The sequence below is a fragment of the Podarcis melisellensis genome (assembly GCF_964234715.1).
Source record: "Podarcis melisellensis genome assembly, chromosome: 1".
Taxonomy (NCBI): domain Eukaryota; kingdom Metazoa; phylum Chordata; class Lepidosauria; order Squamata; family Lacertidae; genus Podarcis; species Podarcis melisellensis.
In genome coordinates, this window is record NC_138528.1 from 35,329,011 (window position 1) to 35,353,443 (window position 24,433).

General features: G+C 42.9%; 2 protein-coding genes across 9 annotated transcripts in view; one reads left to right on the forward strand and one right to left on the reverse strand.

The window, feature by feature from the left end:
* Nucleotides 1-24,063, reverse strand: AP4S1 (adaptor related protein complex 4 subunit sigma 1). Of its 5 annotated transcripts, none has more exons than XM_081917722.1 (6): nt 23,806-24,063; nt 11,897-12,072; nt 10,157-10,243; nt 8,878-8,946; nt 6,889-6,900; nt 1-400 (listed from the first exon to the last, which is right to left on the reverse strand). In XM_081917722.1, exons 2-6 carry the CDS (start codon nt 12,032-12,034, stop codon nt 272-274), a joined length of 435 nt encoding a protein of 144 aa, XP_081773848.1. In that variant the 5' UTR covers nt 12,035-12,072; nt 23,806-24,063; the 3' UTR covers nt 1-271. The 5 variants fall into 5 exon arrangements, with proteins under 5 accessions (XP_081773848.1, XP_081773846.1, XP_081773847.1 ...); XM_081917720.1 differs by lacking the exon at nt 23,806-24,063 and adding an exon at nt 23,411-23,670; XM_081917721.1 differs by lacking the exon at nt 23,806-24,063 and adding an exon at nt 22,253-22,541.
* STRN3 (striatin 3) overlaps nt 22,664-24,433 on the forward strand; it is a 42,448-nt gene continuing 40,678 nt past the window's right edge. For all 4 annotated transcript variants that reach the window (XM_081917672.1, XM_081917674.1, XM_081917673.1 and 1 more), the window contains exon 1: nt 22,664-23,249. In XM_081917672.1, coding sequence (XP_081773798.1) covers nt 22,905-23,249 — 345 coding nt within the window. In that variant the 5' untranslated portion in view covers nt 22,664-22,904. The remainder of the gene's footprint in view (nt 23,250-24,433) is intronic.

Genomic DNA, 24,433 nt, shown 5'->3' on the forward strand with positions numbered 1-24,433 from the left:
AAAGAGTATTTATTTCACCAGCTGGATTACAGACTACACAATGGGAATATTTTGTTATCTTAAAAACATAAAGCAGTAACTAATTAACCTTTCATAGGTAGATAGTAAAGGTGTGGCACCTGCTTCCTTCAGTTGTCTTTTAGCATGAAAAGGTTCAGTTCAGCCCATTTGGAATGTTGCAAGACCAGCCTTTGAATCCTCAGAGTTCATTGTTCCTTCTTTCTGTTTTGAAGAATTCTGTGCGAACACACCCTTCACTGGCATAGTCTTCCTAGCTTTCAGCCATTTTGTCAAGAACAAGAAGAGGTGCGAGAATTCTGGTCTTATTGGTTTCTACAATGCAACCATTTAATACCATTTCATCCAAAATTATGTGCACTCTGTCCAATTTGAACATGATCTGTGTTCATATAAAGTTAAGGAATTTCTTTTGGAATAAGCAGGACTAAACTGGAAAATGCCAGAACTCAAATTTGTTGTTTTTTTAATCTAAGTGCTTAACAGATGAACTTTCTAATGAGTTTTTCGGTAACTGCAACAATTATAACATTGTACTGTAATTCCAGTTTCACTACCGACTATATAGTTATTGTGTATAATAGTATGTAAATTAAAAGAGCTGTAGAAAAGAGAAATAGCAGAAGTAGCAAATGATGTTGGTTAACACCAATCTTATTCTAACAGCTATCAGCCTATTGTGACTTGCATTAAGAGAGCCAATCCAGAATAATTGTGTAAAGTTTCACTCAAAAGCTTGATTTTCAAATTAATTTTTAAAATGCTTCAATATGTTTAGCAGTTGCTTAGCAAAGTGACCATTCAGAACACAAGGGAAATAATGGTTAACAAATTCTGCTAGGGCAAATCAGTGACAAGAAATCAGTCTCATGCTTCCCCAAAATGTTCCTGGGAATTGTAGTCTGAGGGGAGTCACCCTGGACAGAGATCCCTAGTCCCCTATTTTCCCCATAATAGTGCAATTATATGTGTAAATGAGGTGGAATCAGTGCTGTAAAAACATTCTTCCTCTGCTTAAGTGCTCAAATGAAAAATTTGTGTATGCAGCTTTCAGTCCCTCACGGTTCCAGACATGCCTTAACTTGCAAACAGCTGTACTGAGAAAACATCACAACTGCTTGAAAAAACCCTTCCTATCTTTCACTTGACCTGCTGAAGGTGTCTTCTTACTGCATTAAAGTATTTACCACATATGGTGGAAATACGGGTGCACTGAGATGTAAGAATCCATACCAGCCTTTCCCAACCTGGTGCCCGCCAGATCTTTTCAACTAGATCTTTGGGACTGCAACTCCCATCAGCCCCAGCCGGAACAGCTGTGTAATCTGAAATTTAAAAGAGGTCCGCAGAGATCTAACATTTCAGTACTACTAACTTAGCCAGCAAACAGCTAGAACACGTTCTGTATTAATCGCAGCATTCCCCACCTGAAAACAAAACGAAGCCCCTGAACAAAGAATAAAGAATCTCAACATTTGCTTCCTTGGTTCAGGATGTGATGAGACATGCATTCCATCTTACTGTCAAGTGTCTTTAAAATGTTTCTACAGAGATAACTGGAGGTTGGTATTATGACTGGAAGCCCAAGGAGGCTTCTTTTCTCCCCCAGTGAGATATGAGCTGCCCCACCCTGTTGGGCAGCATTCCACAACTAGCTACTCTTCATTCCACCAACAAGTACTTCATCTGCTATTGGGAATCAAGTGACTGCAGCTCATAGTCCGTCCCTCCCCACTCAGACTGTTCCTTCCTCATCTGCCCCAGCTGCTCTTGCCAAAGGTGCAGGGCAAGTTGCTTGGCTCTTTTAAGCATGCTGGGTCCTCTTGTGAAAGCCTTGCAGCTAAACGATGCCACTCCTTTGCAGACAGCATCGGTCCAACGCCCAACCCTCACTTAAAAATGAATCAGACTCTAAAGGGCTTTCTTATCTTTTTAAATGAAATTTTACCAAAAGGTTCAGAGAGTAAACCAGGAATTTTCACATCAGGATTATACTGCAGTATTATATTGAAAGAATGTTAATTGGCTATATGCTGGGAGATAAACTAGTGACAAACCTGTACAGTACTGTTTGCTAATCTTTTGGGGAAACCAATATAATAAATATTACTACTTCCTTTTTAAAGATGGCAACCTTAGGCTGCAATGCTCAGTTCAGCTGGGCTAAACTGGGTGGCAGAGCCACTACCATATCTGAAGCCCACATGCTTGCCCTGGCCAGAGTGGAAGGTGGTAATTTGAGCATTTCAGCTGCACTAGCTCCAGTTGAGAGGCCCAGATCAGGCCCACTGCTAGTAGCTTAGTTGGCCTAACTCCACCCTTGGGATTTTAAATCTCAGTGATCTGAGGTTAAGATATGTATATCCCTAAACCTGTAACTGTATATTAATTAATTAACTAACACCGCTGTCCCATTCATTCTCCAAAGAACGCAGGTCAGTATATATTATCTTACCCCTTCCCATTTTATCCTTACAACAATCCAGTGAGGTATGTTAGGTTGAAAGAGAGGGACTGGCTCAGGTCCACCCAGCAAACTTTATGATGAGCATGAACTTGAACATGTATCTTCCTTGGTAACTACAGCTGGTCACTAAACATTTTGTGTATTTACCATTGAAGGAACAGGCTATAACTTATACATGGTTAAAAAAAAATGAAAGACACAGGATTGCATAAAATGGGTGCTATACATATAAGGGTGTTTGCTTGTTAATATCTGTTCTAAATTGCTATGTTCAATCTGGAACTTCATGGTACTGGGAGTGAACTATATTATGTGAAGGTACTATGGAATATTTGAGGGCTCCACCTTCTTTCTCTCACACACATAAGGAAGCTGAGGAATGGAAGAGAGAAAAGTTTGAGTTCACCAAGAAGAGAGAAGAACGTGGGGGTGGGTTGAAACAATGTTTGAGCATGCCGATAAGGCCATTAGAAAATACTCTGTTTCATTAGCTTCTATTTTGCACCCATTTCTCCTGGTTAAAACTGGAGCCCTGTTTAGGGAAGTTTTTGAAGTTTAACAGACCACTGTATTTTAATATTTTGTTGGAAGCAGCCCAGAATGGCTGGGGAAACCTGGCCAGATGGGTGGGGTATAAATAATAATTTATTATTATTAACTATTATTATTATTGGGTTTTTTAAAACCCTCAGTGTTGTCTATCCATCCCTGCTACATTCAAACCTCTGCCATTTTTGGAAACTGCCATTTCCCTCTCAGTGTTTCTTCATCCTTGCTTTACTCAAACTTCTGTCATTGTTTTAAAACATTTTCCCTTCTCAGTGCCAAAACTGTCACACATAGCGAGACCCTTCTTCCCCGTTCACCAAAGCCTCCCCTTAACCTCCCAAATAAATACAGCACAGTGGTGAACTAGTGCAAATATGGTATAGACAGAAGAGAAATTGCAAAATTGCTATAATTTTAGTAAAACTACCCTACATCTCACCACAGAAGGGAAGACTGTGTCCCGGTGACCTGTCTTTGCTGTCCTATTGCTCAATGTTTATGACCAACTTCAAAGCCCCCACGTTTTCTTCTTAAGGTTATTTATCTTTAAACAAAACTCTGAACTGCTCTTCAAATAGAGGGCAAGGTGTTACTAAAGGTAGGCCATATGAACATACTTTGAAATATATTTTATTCAAACACAAGGCCGAAATATAATTTGGTGATATATCTACTTTGTTGTTGTTGTTTAGTCGTTTAGTCATGTCCAACTCTTCGTGACCCCATGGACCAGAGAATGCCAGGCACTCCTGTCTTCTACTTCTACTTACCACTGGTGATTTTTATACCTAGTATTTTCTCAAGTTTCATACAGCCAGATGTGTCACCCCAAGACAAAACAGTTTTTGGCTCAGTGACTGGCATAGCTATTTCAGTCACTAAATATATTTGCTTCCATTAGCATATGCCTCAAAAATACCTGTGTTTTATTAGAAGCATTGTGCATTGATGTGATTTAATGCTTGGGCATTAAGTTGGTTCTGGCAAATATTTTCTTACCAAAGCTTTTGGTCTTTAAGTTTTGATGGACCGCAGCTGAAGAGTGGCAAGTCTTTAGCTTAAAAGTGAGGAAACTGTGTAGGGCCCCCACCCCCCAAGATTGATGGCAAAACCAGTGATGCTACTGCTATAAGATCTTAGGTCTCACCACACATAAATGAGTGCTCTGACCTCCCAGCAATGGTACCTTTGAGGAGAGGGCTTTCCTCAACACCTCAACAGTGGGATAGAATGAGAGGTTCCTCAGACTGAGCAGAAAAAGAGAGACAGAGGTTTTCCTCCCCATCACAACATGCAGCTGGGAGAAGTTCCCTTCCTCCCAGCCCAGCACTGTGATGGGGAGGGAAAATGTCATCTCAGATTTTAAGAACGTGATATCTGAACAGCAAAGAGTGTGGTTTTCCTTCCTAGCCTACTGCTGGGCTTGGAAGAGATGAACCTCTCCTTCATCTTAGCGTGATGTTGATTTGAAGTAAAGAGAGGCCATTGTGCTCATTGGGATAGAGAGGAGATCAGAGGGAGGCTGTGGAGGGGTAGTCAGGGTGTCAGCGGCCCTGCAAGATTGCCAACCCAGGGCTCCGCTAACCTTGCCACTGTCACTGTGGGAATGCCATGGACTGCATCTCCCTGCACTATTGGACTTTATTTTCTTTAAGTAATGTTGTGAAGGTTGCGTGTCACCCCCAGTCTCTGCCTAGCAGTAGCAATATTCCAGGGGGTTCCAGGCACTTACCCAGGGTTCTGTTTCTGTTGGGAAAATCAAAGCACAATGGAAGCTAGTGCCTTTACGATAAAAGGTTTATTGTACACCTGCTTACATCTTCAATGGAGAGAGTGCCTGTGTGTTAGCTAAGTTCAGTAACTTGTCCTGAAAATGGATATGTTCTTCTTAAATGCTTTTATGTAATGTAATGCACAGCACCAACCTATGTTTCTTTACTTAGATGTCAGTCCAGCTGTGCTCAAAGAGCCACACTTATAAGTACATGTGCATGGGAGTGCAACCTAGGCAGCAATTCATGCTTTACAGAGCAGGTCATCTATGTCTTACTTTCATGTGAAAAACTGCTCTCTTGTTCTGTGGAAATACAGGCATTAAAAAATAATGTACTCCCACTCCAGATCCGTTTTGCCACACCAAACTTGATGTGATAACTTTCAACTGTTGCTTTTGTAATCTTTTTTAATGACTCATCTCTCCCAGATATCAGCACCTACTGCAGTTGTTTTAAAGAGCTTAATACAATTCCACCCACTTCTCCATGCACATAGCTGGGACTTGTCAAATACACCAGCATGCTAAGTAGCAAAACTTGAGATATTAATTTATTGGGGGGGGGTGAGGGAATGCTTAAATTCTGAATATTTCCACAAAGATGTATTTTTTATTTTATTTTGCTGTATTGCAGTTACAATACTGAAAACATTTTGCTTTATGTGTACTCTTAATTAAGAGGATACTAATAAGCTTCCTCTTTAAGTGGAATCCTGACTCAAATGTAATGGAGCCTCCCTTTCATTGCAAAATTTCCTTCCCTAAGATTAGATTAAGAGTCCCATTCTCTACCGACTGAGCTAATCATACAATTATTTAGCATGCAATTGGGAGAGTGTTTGTAATGTCACCCTTTAATTGTCTTACTTCCATCAACACAGGTGTTGTTGTTGTTGGTTTCTCAGGACCATCCACTTCTGATGCTCCCCTCACTGCTCTCCAATCCAAAAAGGGTAGAAGTGGGAGAATCTGGGTTGTGAAACTGCCAAATCCTCAGCCCTGCTGATCTCATGCTGATGATGGTAGAAGGTGTCAGGACAGCTACAGGGAAACGTAGTGTACCATTTCCGGGCTTGGCATATTTTTCACCCAGGGGTATATGTTAGGGGATTCACCTGGAATGTCCCCTTTTGTCTTCCCCAAATATTACAGACGTAGTTCCACTTCCCTTAAATAAACAGGGCCAGATCATGGGGGACACACACACCCATAACACCTCCAAGTAGCATTGAAAGTATGACAGAAAATAACTCTCATAAGAAGAAAAACCTGTCCCGTCAGGCAGGAGAGAAAAAACTGAGGGGACTGCGCCTGCCTCCCAGAGTTATTTGCTCTCCTGCCTCCATCACATGGAGAGAGATGTTACCCAACCCATTTGGGTCATCAGCAACCATCTCAAATCCTCTCCCACTACATTATGCCAGCAGAATCAATGAATGGATCTGATACTAAACACTGTGGTCAGCTCAGGCAGGTTCGTGCAGAAGGAGATGGTCATTCGGTTGAACTTTAACAGCTGTAATGAGCAAGCAGACTGCATTAATCTGCATCCCTAGTCTTCTCCTGTATCAATTCACCCCATGTGCTGAAATCTCCATTTGAGACTTTTGTCCAGATGCCTCTGCCATTGAAACGCAGATAGCAATCAGAGAAAGAGAGAGAGATCCCTTTCAATGGTAGGAATAAATGCTCGGAGCTCGGTTCCTTTGAGGGCAGAGCTCTTCCTTTGCCCAGCAACAGATTCTATCACAGCTACTGTGTTCATGCATTGAAATCTATTAAAGTTATGCATGCAGCAAATAGAGCAAGGGGAATTTCCTACCTTTAGACAAAATGTCTCCATTTCCCAGCATCTACTATCATATCACCATCCATATCACCAGCCTTTTAACAAATTACCTCCACATTGTCACTATTCACATATTATTCACATACTTCAAACCATCCATCCATATGGCTCAGTCACCTCTGCTGAACAGTTTAATCCAATCGTGGCAACATTTTGATTCCTACGAATGCCACGCAGCCTAGCAGATGCAGGAAGGAGCAGGAACATAAGTAGAGAAAACTGAAAGGATACATCCAATTCACTCTAAAAAAAGAAGAGGAAAAGGGACATTTCAGCAAGATCAAAGGACTGATGTTGTTCCATTTCTGACTACTGTACATTATTGTACACTATTATTAGTGTTTTTAAAGTTTATTTGTATATTGGTTTTTGGTCCAAGGGATTATCACGGAGCTTGTAAACATTCACTCATCCTTTGCAGCCATTTTCAGTACAACTTTTTAAATGTAAAGCAGAGTTAAGGGACTACAACTCCCATCATCCTCAGCTATTGGTAGGGCTGCCATACATCCAGAATTTCCTGGACATAGGCAGGATTCGGCCACTGGAAACAGTGTCTGGGCAGAAATCACTGTAATGTCCAGGAAGATCCAGACATATGGCAACCCATACAACTTTTGTGTCTGAATTTTCACTTTCTGAAATATGGCAACCCTACCTTTGGGTATCCTTGGCTGGGTCTGAGGGGAGTTGGGGGTCTAACAATGTCTGGAGGGTCACAGTTTCCCCACACTGTTGTGAAGCAAGACCTATTGCATACTGTCATCTACTAGTTGTTCATGTCTTTTGCTATGCTTTGGATGAGGCAAGGATGCACAGCCCTAAACTATGGGATATCCTACTGAGCAGCCCTCTTTTGAGTGGGAGTTTCCACCAGATACTGGTCTCACTTTTAAAACTACCTTTTGCAGGTATAAAAACTCTGATTGTTTTTGGTGATAGTGGGCAGTTGAATTGTTTTGCACTTCTGCCAAATTGCTGGAAGACACATAAGTCCTGGCTGTGTGTCCATTTCTGCTGGTGTGTTATGAGGCGATGCAGTGTTAAAAATAGCCATGGCATTCCTCCTTGAACGTGTATCTTTCTGCATGTCGGGCATCATAATGTGAACACACGTGCATCTGCATTTTATGATCTTGATGGTTCAATTCATTGGCTCTGCTTTTTATATAACAGTTATATAGTTTATATAGATATTTAGTTTCCTGACAGTGTTTGTATGGTTTTGTCATGGCCTTCAGCTAGTACAATAAAGCTTATTTTGATTTTTGACCATAATGCACACAGTGAAAGCCCTAACATGCGTATGTGAAGCTGCCACCCATTTAAGAAAGCACATTTCCTAAAAATCTGCCTGCCTTATTCTAAGCACTGCCTCCTAATACCAGTTTTGACTGAATTGTGATTATAACAATCAACAGATGTGGGTATATCTCTATTTCTGAATGAACATCTATTGGCTGAGGATGGAGTCTAATGTACAATTTGCACCACCCCATGGAGACTGGCCTTGCTCGAAGCTGCTGGCTTTTTCAATCTAAAAGGGTTGAAAAGTGTGGTACATCGTATCATGCATGTTTCTATTTTAATTGCTTGTAACCCAGAGAACAAATAAATGATATAACAAATTGAACTGTTAATTCCCAAGAGATGAGCTAGTGAAAGTAAAATTAACATATAATATCTGCAGAATTCTGGCAGTATCTCAAGCTAGGATGATAATGGAGGAGGAAAGAACAAACTGTGGGAAAGAAAAGAACATCTGTCCTTTACTAGAGAGATGATTTGTCATCTCAGTATTTTTAGATTTGTGAGTTTCAAAGATTCTTTCAAAGTGCTATATTTATCTAATGACATAGGCAGAGCTTACATTCAGATGTTGGACCTCTCCTGGTGTCCCAATAGAAGCATCCAAAAGTTGGGAGCAAGTTATCAAAGCTCTCCTTTAGCTTTTGCTCAATTTCTCCTCAATTTCCAAGGCAGCTACAAAGCTAGAATTCTATACATGTGGAATAATACAGACTTGAGCCACCTGTGTACTTGCTTAATACCCAATGACTTAAATGTTGATGTCTTTCGATAAAAATAAATCCAAAGGTCAAATATCTGCACTCTATCATGGTGCAAATGTTTCAGACTAATAGGTCTATGATATAATAAATCATATGAAAGCTTTCTAAAAAAGAGAAGAGTTTGTATTTGGTTCAATATCATACTTACCACTCTACTGAAATACTTGTCCAAAACCTCCACAAAATTATGAATGAGTTCATAGACAGCCATTTCATTCTGAAAATCAATTGGAACATCAGAGAAACCAGTGATCTGTTAACTTTTCCACATTACTTATAAAGCTCACAGTTGTTATTTTTGTTATCCGTTTTAGGAAACAAAACAAATAGTCTGATCCTTAGACCTTAAAATTCACTGCACCAGCAGTATAAATTCAAAAGAGTGTACCAGGGCAGCATTACAAACAATAACACACTGAATTTCACATCAGGTTTAATTGCACGCAGACCATGCCAATGCTGATGTTTGTGCTCAGAATGGCCTGGACCCCATGATTGGCAGGGCACACTGCTTGGTGTCCTTCAGGCAGGCATGGCTGGCTGTGTGGTGACACAGGACAGGGCTTCCTCTGTAGTAGCACCTGTATTATGGAACTCTTTCCCTGGCAAAATGGATGGTGGCATCCTAGCTGGGATTTTACTGTCAAGTTAAAACATACTTGATGTTCTGGGCTTTTGGAAGAGGCTAGAAGAGACTGACCAAGGCCTCAGGCTTATTTTATGCTGCTATGTTTTATTGATGATTGATATTATTGATTGTTGTGTTTCACTGTCGTTTTCTGTCGTATGATGTTTTATATTGTGCTTGAAAATTGTCCTTTGATGACTGTTATGTGACGAAAGGCAGTCCAGAAAGGTTGTAAATACATACATGAATAAAACAATTTCTCAAGGTGCTTCCTTTGTAAACAGGTCACTGAGATATCACTAGTGGGTTGTGAGCAACAGGGTTTTTTTTTAGCTTATCAGATTTCCCCTCAAAATAATAAATTCATATTACATGAGAAAAAAATACAGGCTGGCTTTTCGATGATGACATTGTATAGGTGCTGTAAAAGGTTTGCTTGCATGTGGTGTACCAATCCAACGATAAACACCCACCTGAAAGCACCCTGGTCTCTTGTCAAGTCTCTATTTGCAGGGTCTTGCTTACAAAAGCTCATGACACCCTGCTTGTCTCTGAGGTGCCATAGGGGTCTTGGTTTCGCTGAAAGGGACTATGCTGCATTTCCTTCATCTCTTATGATGCAACTACATTGTGGGAGAGCTAGATATTGCAGAATGAAGGGCACAATAAAAGGAACTGGATCACATATGGAAACCAGGAAGAAACTGAAGCAATGGGCATATATCAAGTTCGGTATTTGTCTTTAGATCATAGATCAATATTTGTTTTTTCTTTACATAGTTAAGAAATAAACACATACCTCGGTTTCATTAATTCCAACCACTATGAAAAGAGCAGCATATTGCCTGTACACCAGCTTAAAATCTTTGTATTCAATAAAGGAACACTAAAAAAAAGACATAGATAAAATTTGATGGATGACACATTTTTGTAGATATTTATCTGCTTATTGAATATTTCATCTGGACAGTTTTTAGTTTATGCAGGCTAAGTAAGTTATTAAAGGGAAGAACAATTGATGCCAATGTTGTTTTTATTTACCAGTTCTAAAAATGCCGTTTACATATAAAACAAGGATGGGTGGAGGTTTGTTCTCTACTTGTAAAACAGCCCACTGGCGTGTGTTTTGTGTGTAACAAAACCAGGCCCCCCTTCTTTATGTTGTTGCACTCCATTGCCTTAAGCAGTTTCTCCCAGCCCAGGTCTTTCATTGGAGCTCAACTGAGAGAAAACTGCTTAAAACAAAGGAGAGCCAGTAAAGTTGTGCTCCCCTTACTTAATGTCATCTGTTCCTCACATGCTTTCCCACCCCTTGTTTTTAAGTAAACAACATATCGCTCACACACCACTATCACATCTAGCTTGATCCTTAAAAAAACCTGAGATGACTCAAAGTCAGTGTCATAGCCTTTGCTAGGATCTTGAAACTATCCTGGTGCCTAGAGTACAGTGGTACCTCGTGATCCGTACTTAACCCGTTCCAGAGGTCCACTCGTAACCAGAAACCGCTTGTAACATGAGAAACACTTTTGCTAATGGCGCCTCCCGCTGCTGCCGTGCCACCGGAGCACGACTTCCGCTCACATGCCGGGGCAAAGTTCACAACAAGGGGCATCTACTTCCGGGTTAGTGGAGCGCATAGCCCGAAGCATTCATAAGGGGGATGGTACGCAACACGAGGTACCACTGTACACCCCCCCAAAGTTTTCCACTGTCTTGTTGAAATGAAAAGGGTTTCAAAATTAAATTGCAGATGAAGGAAGGATTGGTTAACAATAAAAAAGATGGTTTTCTTGACAGAGCACATATTTCTATATGGAGTGGACCTATATGAATTAACATATTAGAGCATTTATTGACAGTGCTATTTTTCTAGGGAAAGAGGTGCTGGAACTCACCATAAACATCTCCCTCGTTTTCTTAGAATGGCAATGGTGCCCACCTGAGAGGTGCCAGGACTGAGTTCCTATGAGTTCCCCCTGAAAAAGGCCCCCCAGATGTTGTTAGGCTAAACTCCCATTGTCCCTAGCCAGCAGGGGCAGTGGTGAGGGATGGGAGTTGTAGTCCAAAAACATCAGGAGGTCCAAAGTTGGGAGCCACCATATTAGGGGGTGAACATCATACTATATATATGGGCACAAATAGCACCTAACATGCAGCATTCAAGAGTTAATTTTTAAACAACATAAATTGGTGGGAGAGTGCCATTTAAAAAGCAAAGGGGTTGTACAGGCAAGGGATGCTGAACCATCTTCACCGCTGCCCCAGTCCATCTTCCTGAGGTCATTTCCCCCCCAGCCAAGCTCTAATGTTGGAAGTTGGGACAAAAGTGGCTGTGGGGAAGAGCAGAGATTAGGTGGAGATTCAAACATCCTGTGTGCACAAACCTTTTGCATGCCAAATCCCATTCAAATACACACACTTGTGCTATACACAGAATGTACCCCTGCTGTGAACTTGGGGAAGGTTCAAGTTCAAAGTCATAGGTCTGCCCCACTCAGATTGTTTGACCCTAAAATGTCTACATAAAAAGACATACTTGCTCCTTTGAACGGGAAAGGCAATGCTTGATTACTTCAGCTTCTAGTATCGTCCGTTTATGAAGGTCCATGTATTCATAATATCGAGAGAGTCTTGTTTGCCCTTGCTTGTTCACCATAAGAAAAAACTTGATCATGATTCGTTGTCAGCTCTTTCAAGGCTAGATGGTCAAAACTGAAATTGAGATTAAATAAAACTGTAAGGAAATTAATAGCTTCATCTTTTGAATTGGCACTGGGTTAAGGACAACCTTTTCTAGACTATGACTGTGGGTTCAGGTGAACGAGGCTTCTAAAGCCACATAAAACATTCCAGCCAGCTGCCTGTAGGTGATCCCATGCTGGGATCCCATGCTGGGATGAAGCTTTAGATGTGCTCCCCTCAACATTTGCTACAAAATGCTTTACTAGCATATAAAGTATAAGCAGACATTTCCCAGAACGAAACCCCTCCCACTCTGCAAATTCCAGCAAGGAGATATGTTTAGCAGGCATGTGGGAGGAAATGCACAGCTAGTTACTGTGGAAAAATAGTGCTCTGCAGAAAATTGAAAAGTTAGAAATTAGAACTCTGGGCATTTGCCCCCCTCCTTCTGCATTAATGTGCCAACCACCAAAAGATGGGGAGGGGGGAGATAGGGTGCATTTATTCTGAAGCCTATTATAATGGCAAATTATAGTATCGGGCTATTTTTATAATATATTGCCATTAATTCTAGATGTGTTCTTCAGCATTTCTTAACCCCAAGCATATAAAGCTCATAAAGATAAAAGGCAGAAATTGGTAATAACCTATCATAATTGCCTAGGGCATTGCTCTTTGTTCCATATCTAGCTCACGTGGTCTAATCCTCACTCAGTGATTAAGTTCACTATGTGGTTTTGGGAAAATCACTCTATCTCAGCCTAACCTGCCTCACAGAGTGACGCCCCCCCTTACCCTTACCTGGGTGGGGGAGTTAACAAGCAACTTTTAAAAAGTGAAGGGTCCAAGAAGTCACACATCTATGCTTTTCGCCAATTCCAGACTACACTGGAACCTAGTGCGATCCATGCCATCAGCCAAGGTTTGCAAAATACCTTTATAAAGGCTGAACTTCTCCCGGGTGACTTTCATGACCCACTTATGAAATAATCATGAGGCATTATCATGTTAATTTTGTAGAGCAAATTTCATCATTTACCTACCACCCAGACACTATCATGCTATGTTTTGACATGTCATGTATTAGGCCAGTTCCTCGCCTAGTTCAAGCAAACTAAATGAACTACTGTTCTCACACCACCCCTCTCTAGGCACTCCTCCACAGCAGCAACTTCAGTATCAAGTAGCAGTAGTGCATCTATTGCTCACAATGTGGTGAACATGCCTCTCATTTGTTCCAGTAAATCCAAACTGAATCGCTCCCATGAATACCCTTTTAGCATGAGTAATTGTTGCAAAACTCAGTCTGTAGACAGGTGTGATGGTTTCATTTCTCCAGCCCTGGTTAAGATAAGTCATCAGCCGTACCCATGTTAAAGTAATAATAACAAATGGCTGCTTACATTTTTATAACTCAGTGTTCAACTTAACTTTGGATTCTAAAGGCTAAATACAGTTTAGATGAACCTTTATCAGTTCTTCAAGGAAGCTCTAGTTCAATAGTTTAAGCCCATAGTTTTTATTCATAACTTTTCCATTTGTATGTACCATTTTGTGGTAACATAATGGCCCTGTGCACACATCATAGTAAACCATAGTTAATGGTATATGTGCCTAAGAGGGCTCCTTTGCTCCTCCCTGCTTGTGCACAGAAGAATTTCCTGCTTTGCATCATGTCTGAAACAGAGATCGTGTTTGTTTCACTTCCAGAAAACAAAATCAGCTAAGAACAACTCTTGTTGTGCTTTTTAAATCACATTTTGCCTAGTTTATCATCTTCCAGAAAGAACAAATGTCTAAAGGTATGCTGTAAGTCTTTCACAGCCTAATCTCATGAAGAATAATTAGAAAATTAGTTTCCCGGATAGTTTTAGTAGAGATAAGTTGAGATCTAAAGAGCTGTGTGTGAATGAAACACTGTCGTGCGTGGGGTGTGTGTGTCACAAATTCCAGCACTGGATGCATCTGTGGAAGATCTCTAAACCATCTGGGGCTTTTGGGAAGCCACAAGAGCTGCAGGGGGAAACAGGGCTGAACAAGCAGAAGTATATGTGGAACACCACTCCCAGCTGCTTTGATCCTGCCCTGCTGTTTGCAACTAATGGGTCCATCCCATCCTGATTTCGTGATTCTGGCACTGTAACTAACTTTAATTCAAGTCAAGTCATTTTATTACGGTCAGTGACCAGTATCAAGAACTTTAATTAACTATATTCAAGTTTGGATGTTCTCTCATCTCCTCTCTAGAGGCAAGAACGCTAAAATACAGTGGTACCTCGGGTTACAGACGCTTCAGGTGGCAGACTCTGCTAACCCAGAAATAGTACCTCTGGTTAAGAATTTTGCTTCAGGATGAGAACAGAAATCACACACGGCGGCATGGCGGCAGCAGGAAGCCCCCTTAACTAAAGTGGTACCTCACGTTAAGAACAGTTTCAGGTTAAGAACAGACCTCCAGAACGAATTAAGTTCTTAACCCGAGGTGTATCAGTTACCTTTAGAATGCATAATGGATTTCATTATTTTGTGCATGTGTATTTAAGGTGGTGCCCACGAGAGTCATTGTATACATTTCCTATTGAAGACCCTATAATTTTTCCAAGAACTGGAGATGGCACTATAGTTACTGACAGTAAGAGCTGTTCGACAGTGGAATTTGCTGCCAAGGAGTGTGGTGGAGTCTCCTTCTTTGGAGGTCTTTAAGCAGAGGTTTGACAACCATATGTCAGGAGTGCTCTGATGGTGTTTCCTGCTTGGCAGGGGGTTGGACTCGATGGCCCTTGTGGTCTCTTCCAACTCTATGATTCTATGATTCTACTGTACTATGGAGTTACCCACAGTAGACCTGCTCAATATTCCTGTCCTGCCATAGTATCTAATCAAACTGGTTTTACAAACTTCTAATGCATTTCAAAGACTAGTTCTAATGACACAACCAGCACAACTTTAACAGAAATGTATACTGTACATTGTTATGGCTGGCAGTATAGCTGTTTACTCATATATGTACATATATATATATAAATAGATACAGATACACACACACATTTAAAAATACAAAAATACAAAGCTCTTCTTTTTCAAGAACATGTTCCCATTAAGAAATTTCCTTCAAGACTGAAATTGACTAAACCAGGCACTCCAGTCAAACTGCTGTGTTGGCAGCACTGAAGTAATTTCACTGGGACGCAAGCCTGGGCAGTGCGTATGGAGATCCTGGGCAGCCCAGATGACAAGGCCCCCTTCTCGGCCTTACTGATGTGGTCCAAAGGGAAGCAGAGCAATACATATGGTACCATCTTGGCTGCAGGAGTTGCCAGGAGGCGGCATACAAAGCACCACCCAACCATCTTAGGGACTCCACTCCAGATTTCTGTAGGGTTTACTCCTTAGCCTTTTCTTCTCCTGAAGAAGTATCTCCACCCCCATTGTTCTGCCCGGTCCAGCGACAAGGGCCTTCTGGGGGTTCCCTCACTGCGAGAAGCGAAGTTACAGGGAACCATGGCACCTGCCCTGTGGAAGACCCTCCCATCAGATGTCAAAGAAATAAACAACTATCTGACTGTTAGAAGACATCTGAAGGCAGCCCTATTTAGGGAAGCTTTTATATTTGATTAATTATTGTATTTTAATATTTTGTGGGAAGCTGCCCAGAGTGGCTGGGGAAACCCAGCCAGATGGGCGGGGTATAAATAAATTATTGATCATCATCATCATCATCACAATGCAGCAGAGGTTTGGGGGTCAGTGTTTCCTTCTGCTACATGGGCTACCTTCCCAGGTTGTGGAGCCCCATCTGCCCCTCATTTCCCTCTACAGCACATGCAGAAACTGCCTTCTTGACCATTGGACCCACTATTGATGTCGTCCACTCAATCTGATGGAAGCTGTCTTTGCATGCAGGGAAGATCCCTAACACACCAAGGGTTTGAGACCGATCAGCTACCCTCACCTGGTTTTGTCAGCCAGTTGAAGCTATTCCTGGCGTATGGCCACTGCTATATGCTGACAGCTTCTAGGAGCCACAGATGAAAGCTAAGTGCAGGGTGGGGACCAAAGGTGGACAAACTACCCCAAAAGGAGCACAACGTGTCTCCCACCAGATGTACTACCCCTCCTCTAACATCCCATCTGGTAAATATAATTTCACTATATCATTGACTTGTTCTAAAAAAGGTAAAGGACCCCTGACAGTTAAATCCAGTCGTGAACGACTCTGGGGTTGCGGCGCTCATCTCGCTTTACTGGCCAAGGGAGCCGACGTTTGTTCGCAGACAGTTTTCCCGGGTCATGTGGCCAGCATGACTAAGTCGCTTCTGGTACAATGGAACACCGAAACCAGAGCAGCACACAGAAACGCTGTTTACCTTCCTGCCGGAGTGGTACCTATTTATCTACTTGCACTTTGACGTGCTTTCAAACTGTTAGGTTGGCAGGAGCTGGGACCGAGCAACGGGAGCTCACCCCGTCGCGGGGATTCGAACTGCCGACCTTCTGATTGGCAAGCCCTAGACTCAGTGGTTAAGACCACAGCGCCACCCGTGTCCCCTGACTTGTTCTAGGATTGTCCAAAACAGCTTTATTTAATAGGCTTTCTCTTTACTTCCCCAGACCCTAGAGAGGCTCAACCCCAGTTTTATTTGTACAGTTATCAATCTACCCAGAGCAATTGGATTGGGGCGAATGTCACAGTAACATTATAAAAGAAATCAACTATGATTATAAGTACTGGACAGAGGCAGAAGGGCCAATTCCTATTGGTTTCAAATTGAAGATACAGTCATATCTTGGATCCCGAATGACCTGGAACTCAGACGTTTTGGCTCCCGAATGCTGCAAACCCGGAAGTGATCATTCCGGTTTGTGAACATTCTTTTGGAACCCGAATGTCCAACAGGATTTCCGTGGCTTGCGGTTCGCTGCAGGAGCTTCCTGCAGTCAATCAAAAGCCACAATTTAGTTTTCTAACGTTTTGGTAGTCGAATGGACTTCCAGAACGGATTCCGTTTGACTTCCAAGGTAAGACTGTACTGGTGAGAGAACCAACCTGTAATATTTCCCACTGCATTTGCATTATACATAGTAACAATAGCCACCATTGTCTGATTCACTGCTGGCTCTGCTCTGAAGTACAGTATTTTACACTCTCTCATTTGCTTAATGCTTGATTTTATTTATAGATGGATGCTGAATTTCCTCATGGGGAACTTCTTGCTATGAAACACAGCCACTGTGTAAAATAATTATATTATTATTATTTATAGATATAGGCATATGTCTTTATGCCAAATGCAAAGCTCAGCTCGCTCTTAAATATGAAGCTGTTTAAGAGAATATTAGGCTATTTACAGATCACAGGAGGTACTCTTTCCTCATGAGCTGACAATAACTTTCACTCCCATGTCAGGAGAGTACTCTTAAAAGCTCACAAACAGGCTTGTGGCTATTGTTAATGGATTTAGATAGAACACCTAGGGGTAGAGCAAAGATTCTCCAACTGTGGTCTGCTAACTCCATTTGGATGGTCCACAGAAAGGTTGCAGAACATGCCTATACTTGATCTATTTTTATGACAATTGAGTTGAAGGTTTTTTTGATCAAGGACAGAGTACTGAGCAGGATAACAAAGTCCAGACCTAAGTCCTGTGATTTTCATAGGAACTGGGTGCAGTCTACTTAACTTTTCTATTTAAAAAAATACCTAACCCCTGACCCATACTGCTGTTGGTAAGGATTCAACAGAAGTCTACCTCCACTGTGGACCCGAAAGGGCGATGAAGTGCATACTGCTTTTTACCAGTGCTCCTGCTGGCAATAATCACATTTAGTCCTAAAACTGGGTTTGAGGGGCAGAGCAGGACTGTGCCAACAGAGTTGCTGGTTCCAAAGCCAGCCTGTTTTCTAGTGAAGAACCTGATCTGAGCCCTGTGCTGTGCCAGGTTGCAGCTAGTGCAGCAAAAATAGGGGGTGGGGGTGGGGGGACGGACTGCTACCACCCTCTGTCCTGGCTGCTCCATGCCCCAGTTAGGATTGGGAGAATTTGCCACTCTATTCCCAAGTTAGAATTGCTCTGCACAATCTGTTTTCAGCACAACCAGGTTGATCAAGGAACATGTGGGATTAAAATAAAGAAGCACATGTCTTTGAGCATGAGCTACATGCCTTTCCTCTGTAATTATTGGGAAACAGCTTCCAGGTCAGAGAGGATTACTTCCAGACAAATTTTTGTCCCAACACCTTAGTTTTGAATTAAGCACATGGTACACAGTCTCTGAGCACAAACACTGTGGCTCTGGTTATTATAGTTATGAGTTACAGATGAACTTCATCCTCCACATATTTACCTAATCCTTTTCAGCACCACTAATTCTAATAATTGCAACATTATATAGAAATGCATTCTATTAGTTAATTATGTGTTGTATAAGTACTTCCTTTTGTTTGTTTTAAACATGCTACCCATCAATTTGAATTAATTACTGTGTTGTTTGTAACTCTGAGACTGTTCTGTTTCTCTTTTCACTCTCTCCATTCCCTAACTTATATTATAAACCTTATTGTGTCCTCATTTTTCTCTCAATTATATACATGTGTATATATTTAATAATAATAATATTTAATAACAACAGCAAGATGCTGGGATGAGTGGGAACAATTTGTGTCTCCTCTTCCATAAAATTATAGGAGTTGTATAAAAAGTATAAATTTTCTTACGTATCCTCAGGTTATGTGGTTTCAACTGAAGAATGGGCCACTTCAGAATCAAAAGTAAACAACACAAACTCAAAAGGAAGCCTCAAGAGCTTCTAGCCCATAGAAGAGGCAAATAAAGATAGCATAATTAATGCCCCTTAGGGTTATGAGAATTTATTTTAATTAACCCACTCCAAAATGGTATTGCAGAGTGTGATCCTCAGAAATATTCAGGTGGAAATGATGAACTGCCATGTTCATGATGAGAATATGATTCCAAACCTTACTTTAGGGTTGATATTGATTAAATTATTGATACAGATTAATTTTTTGAATTTAATTATGCTTCTTTTTATGCTATGGGAATGAGGTTATGAAAAGATTCAGTAATGTAGGTGTGACACAACGTAGTGCGTACACACTCAGAGGATGACCTCCAAACCATCCTAAATATCTTTGAAGAAGCATACGAAAAGCTTGGCCTATCGCTCAACATCCAAAAAACCAAAGTTTTATGCACCAACAAACATAAAACAACCCCTCTGCAGCGCCACAAATCCAACTCAGTGGTGTAATGTTGAAAAGTATAAATCACTTCTCCTACCTGGACAGTTATCTTTCCACAAGAGCCTTCCACTGTGGAAGGACGTGTGGATCCAGAATTGGGCTCCACAATCACCTGTGGACACACCATTAAGACCGTGTACAGTACATGGAAGACAATCTAACTCGGCTACAAGTGATCGTCAAAGAAGAAGACACTCCAAATTAGCCACTTTAATACATAAAGCCCTCCATGACTAGGGATCTAGGTGTAGACTGTTTCAAACCATGAGATCGGCAGAGTGGGGTTCTGCTTCTGGTCCTGCCAATAAATATGGCTTGTTGTGTTGGGATCTGGAAGATCCCAACTCTCTGTAGTCGTGGCTCACCTTTGCAATTCCCTACCCTTGGCAACATGATGCCCTCAATATTAAGGGATTTCTTTGCCATATGGTGAAGACACATACTTTCTGAAGTCTTTGGGGCATGAAACTTGTGTCGATCCCTCCAGAATCTGGATCTCTGTGTTCTTAATGGAACTGAAACTGCATGTTATTTTTCAATTGTATTTTATGAGTTTTATCAATATTTTTATATTGTAATTACTTTGAGGTCATTATGATAAAAAATAATCTATAAAAACCTGTGATCAATTAATAAGCATTAAAAGCTAATAACATGAAGCTACAAACATGAGCCTGACCAAACTGCGGGAGGCGGTGGAAGACAGGAGTGCCTGGCGTTCTCTGGTCCATGGGGTCACGAAGAGTCGGACACGATTAAACGACTAAACAACAACAAAAGCTAATAGTTGCCATCAGGAACAGTCATACTCTGTTTATTCACTTTACAAAGAGAATCTAGAAAACAGTTAGCAACCAACTCACCTTCCAGTGTTTTCTGTTCAATTTTTTTTTGGGGGGGGGGAACTGTTTTTGGATTATAAAAATGCAAGTTTAAAATGCATTTGCAATGCTTAACTGTCCAGAGTGTACTAGCAAAAACACTTTAGGCTTTTCAGGGATATGTAGCCTTTCATTAATAACTCCCACCTTGTTGCTTATACAGTGGTACCTCAGGTTAAGTACTTAATTCGTTCTGGAGGTCTGTTCTTAACCTGAAGCTGTTCTTAACCTGAAGCACTACTTTAGCTAATGGGGCCTCCTGCTGCTGCCGCACCGCCAGAGCACAATTTCTGTTCTCATCCTGAAGCAAGTTCTTAACCCTGAAGCACAATTTCTGGGGTTGCGGAGCCTGTAACCTGAAGCGTATGTAACCTGAAGCGTATGTAACCCGAGGTACCACTGTACTTTTATTACCGGTACTTCCTATTCAACATTTAGGGTATACTTCTACATAAGTACTCCACTGGATCAGACCAAGAACCTATCTAAGTTGTTGTATATATCCATCAAGAAAGGCATAATGCCTCTAAGAATAGACCTTGATAGAGCTGGGAATTCTAATCTGAGGAAATTGAAACTTTATTCCAGTTTAGTTAATCCAGAACATTTATGTTTGTCTCTGCCCCACTGCTGGCCATGCAGCCCACAACAGAAAAAGACCCCTATAGCCATGGTTTCATGACTGTAGCCTTAAAAGTCCAGGTCTTTGTATCAAATTTACTTTGGAAGAATAAAGCATTTTTTTAATGTGACTCGCTCATTATCCAGTGCTTAGGATGCGACAGAACACTTTAGTGCAATAGCTACTTTATTTAAAGGAAACCTCCTTTGAAGTACAAGTGTGTCAGCACTAGACTCCTGTATTTTAATTTCATACCTTCAATTAAACATTTTATTTTGTGACTTGTTTACACTGTAGCTGTAAAACGCTCCTATATATAGCTTACATATTAACTTGCTCCTTTTTAAGGATATGGTTTGCAAAGATGACTGAGTAGTTTACCAAAGGCTAAAGAAGGCATGTTCCCTACGGCTCTGACTAACCTTGTTTTAAACATCCCTGTGATGGAGTTTCCCTCAAGGGATTGCTCAGAAAGCTCTCCCTCCTTCTACAGAGGTTAGCCTCTCTTAATTTAATCCCATACTCATAGTAGTAATTTGACACCTGGTTTGCCGACTGCCAGTACTCTGGTTTCTATTTGCTGCCTTGCTACTTTGGGTGACAGAGTAATAATAACAACAGCAGTGGCAAAATCAGCGCATGTTTCATGTCCTGGGGGAGGGAGGGTGTGTTGTGCGTGTGGTGGGAGAAATAGCCTCTTGTCCACCCCAAGGAGTCAGCTGTAGACATGTGAGGAATGCAACTGCAATGCCAAGAATCTTTTGCTGGCACAGCCCATCATCGGGGAGACCATTTTAAATGAGCTGAAGGAGCAACAAACAGTAGCAGCCTACTGAAAAATTATAAACTGAGGAGAGAAAGTAGTAGCAAGAGACTGTTAAAGTGGCAGGGAGTTAAGTATGGAATACACTCCTTTGCAATCTTTTAAAAATGTACCATCAGGGAAAGGTACAGTTTTCAAAATGGGTCACAAAACCTTTTATTCCTTCCATGTCTTTATCTCATGGAAGTGGGATGAAGAAGGGCCAGAGTTTGTGGTGCTGGGTAAAATGCCAGTTTGGACATTCAGAATGAGTGGATGCTTTGTAGACTACCAGCAATTATAGATGCTGTTTAAAATGCCAGGCAAGAAAAAAAAATTCCCTGCAAGAGGCTCATTTGATATAGGAAGCTTTCTCCTAAAAATGGAAAATGCACTCTTAGCATGGTCAGATAACTGTTGAATTTATATGTTCTTCACATGCTCCTGGTGGTTCTTCCTGAGCTAAATAAAGCCCTCTCTACAACTATCAACAGTTTACACCATCGTGTAAACTGGCAAAAAGACTGAGATGCCAAGGAATTTCCCAGTTCAAATGTCACATTTGCCAGGAACTCAGTAGGTTGCCTTAGGCAAGCCACACTCTCTCACCTCAACCGCACGACACGGGGAAACATTCTGACCTACCTTCCAGGGTTGTCGTGAGGATGACAACTGGACAATGCACAGTGAACACGTGAAGTGCGAGTGTCATTCTCACTTTAAAACCAAAGAGCGACCATCTCTGCGGGCAGCTCTGGCTCTCCTGGCCACTGACAAGCGAGTTTTACCGAGGAGTTAAAAAGTCAGCCGCGGGAAACTGATTTAGGACTGAAGGAGCGAGATTTTTTTTTTCCTCTCAGCGAACACCAAATACCACCCAGAGCGCAAGAACCCCCTACTTTCCTCTCTATAATTTCCTCTCAGGCAGCGCCCGCGCATGCGTGCAGCAGGACGGCGCGGGTGTCGGAGCAAGGCGGGTGCCGTTTCCCAGCATGCCCCGCGTACCTCCGCCTCCCCCTCCCCCTCCCCACCCCGTGGGTGGGTGAGCTGAGCTGCTGAGTGAATCTGTCCGGCTGATGATGGAGCTGAGACTGTAATGGCGGCCGGCGGCGGCGGCAAGAGCAGCAGCGGCGGCTGGAGCTCGGCGCTGCTCTGACACCCGGCTACTGCTCCGCGTGGCCTTGACACCCCCGGGCCGGTCCCTCCCCACAAGCAGCGCCGCTCCGGACTCGGGACACCAGGCGGGCGGAGCAGCAGCAGCAGCAAGAGGAGGCGGGGGAAGGACTCCCCACAGACAATGGACGAACATCCCGGAGCCGGCGGCGGGATCATGGCAGGGCCCAGCCCGAGGCCGCAGCAGCAGCAAGGGCCGCTGCCGCCCGCCGGAGGGAACGCCAACTCCCAGCTGCTCGGCCAAGGCTGCGCGGGGCCCGGCGGCGGAGGCAACCTGCCGCCACAGCAGCAACCCCAAGGCCCGGCGGCAGCGGCGGCTCCGGAAGCGGTGGGCCCCGGCGGCGGCGGCTCGGAGCTGTCCCGGCCTCAACACTACACCATCCCGGGGATCCTGCACTACATCCAGCACGAATGGGCCCGCTTCGAGATGGAGCGCGCGCACTGGGAGGTGGAAAGGGCCGAGCTCCAGGTGAGGCGGAGGGGACGCACACAAGCACAATGAGAGAGAACGACTGGCTTGAGGCGAGGAGGGTCTGTCCGTTATGGGGAAGGATGGGAACTGCGGCGGCGTGGCTGAGGTGGGTGCGGGGCGGACGACGACGCGGCGGCGGCGGCGGCGGAGAAAGTTACCTGTCCGGCGCGGCGGGCGTCACTCGGCACGTTCCCCCGCTCGCGGCTCCTCGGGTTGGGCAGCCTTCCCCGGGGCAGCCATTTTGGTTTCTAGCATGGCGCCCGCCTGGGCCTGTCAGGCTAGGCAGGGGAGGGCTGCCTTCTCCCCCCGGCCCCGGATTTTAAAGTACCGACTCCGCAGCGTCCGCGCGCCCTGACAGTTAGCTGGGGCTCGAGGGCGGGGGGGGGGGGACAACGGCGACTTTCCCGCTCGCGGCGGCGGCTGCTACCAGAGCCCTCGGGACATTTGGGAGGCTTCTCCGGCCTACCGGGAGGGCGAGTCGCATCATCTTTATAAGGACACGGTGATCTCAACCTGCTCTTAGCCCCCGACCTTATTTATTTCCAGCTGTTACCTTGGGAATACAAAGCCGCGCACATCCTTCTTGGCGAGGGACCCCGCCTTCTTTCTAGGAATAGGAGGCGTGTTCCCCCTTCAATCTGTTTTCAGCACCCACATGGGGGACACTACCCCTAAAAATAAATAAAAATGAAACGGAAAGTGGGAGACGTGCGCAGAGAGAAATGGATAAATTTGACGGATGGACCATTTCAGGCTGCTGCTGCTTATTCTTCATCCATTTGTAATCTAGGGTTATATCAGCAAAATACAGTAAGGTGTAAGGTGTTTGCCACAACCAAGTATTACATAGGCACATGAGTCAGGGATCCAGGAGTGGCCAGGACTCCCTACTTAGCATGCATTGCTGGGTAGTTAATCTGGTTTTGTCGTATGTGAATGACCATTAAAATTGGGTGCCTAGGTGTGAAGGTACATGTGCCTCTATAATTAAAGTCTCCAATTGTACACATCTGAGGTTTAGCTACATTCTAAAAGGTTTTTTAAAAAAATACAAAATAATCCTGCATTCATACTGTTTCCTGTGATGTGTGTCCCCATATAGCTAATGTAAGGAGCAGTGTGAGGCATGTAAAAGCGGTGTGCTTTTCCTGATTAATATGGTTGATTTTCCACATAGTTAG

Bases quoted from the DNA above. Each gene is read 5' to 3' on its own strand.
- AP4S1 (XM_081917722.1), bottom strand. From the start codon at position 12,034: ATGATCAAGTTTTTTCTTATGGTGAACAAGCAAGGGCAAACAAGACTC. The intron at 10,244-11,896 runs GTATGTCTTTTT...TCTTTTTTTTAG, and splicing joins TTTCCCGTTCAAAGGAGCAA to TGTTCCTTTATTGAATACAA. The intron at 8,947-10,156 runs GTATGTGTTTAT...ATTGATTTTCAG, and splicing joins TTGGAATTAATGAAACCGAG to AATGAAATGGCTGTCTATGA.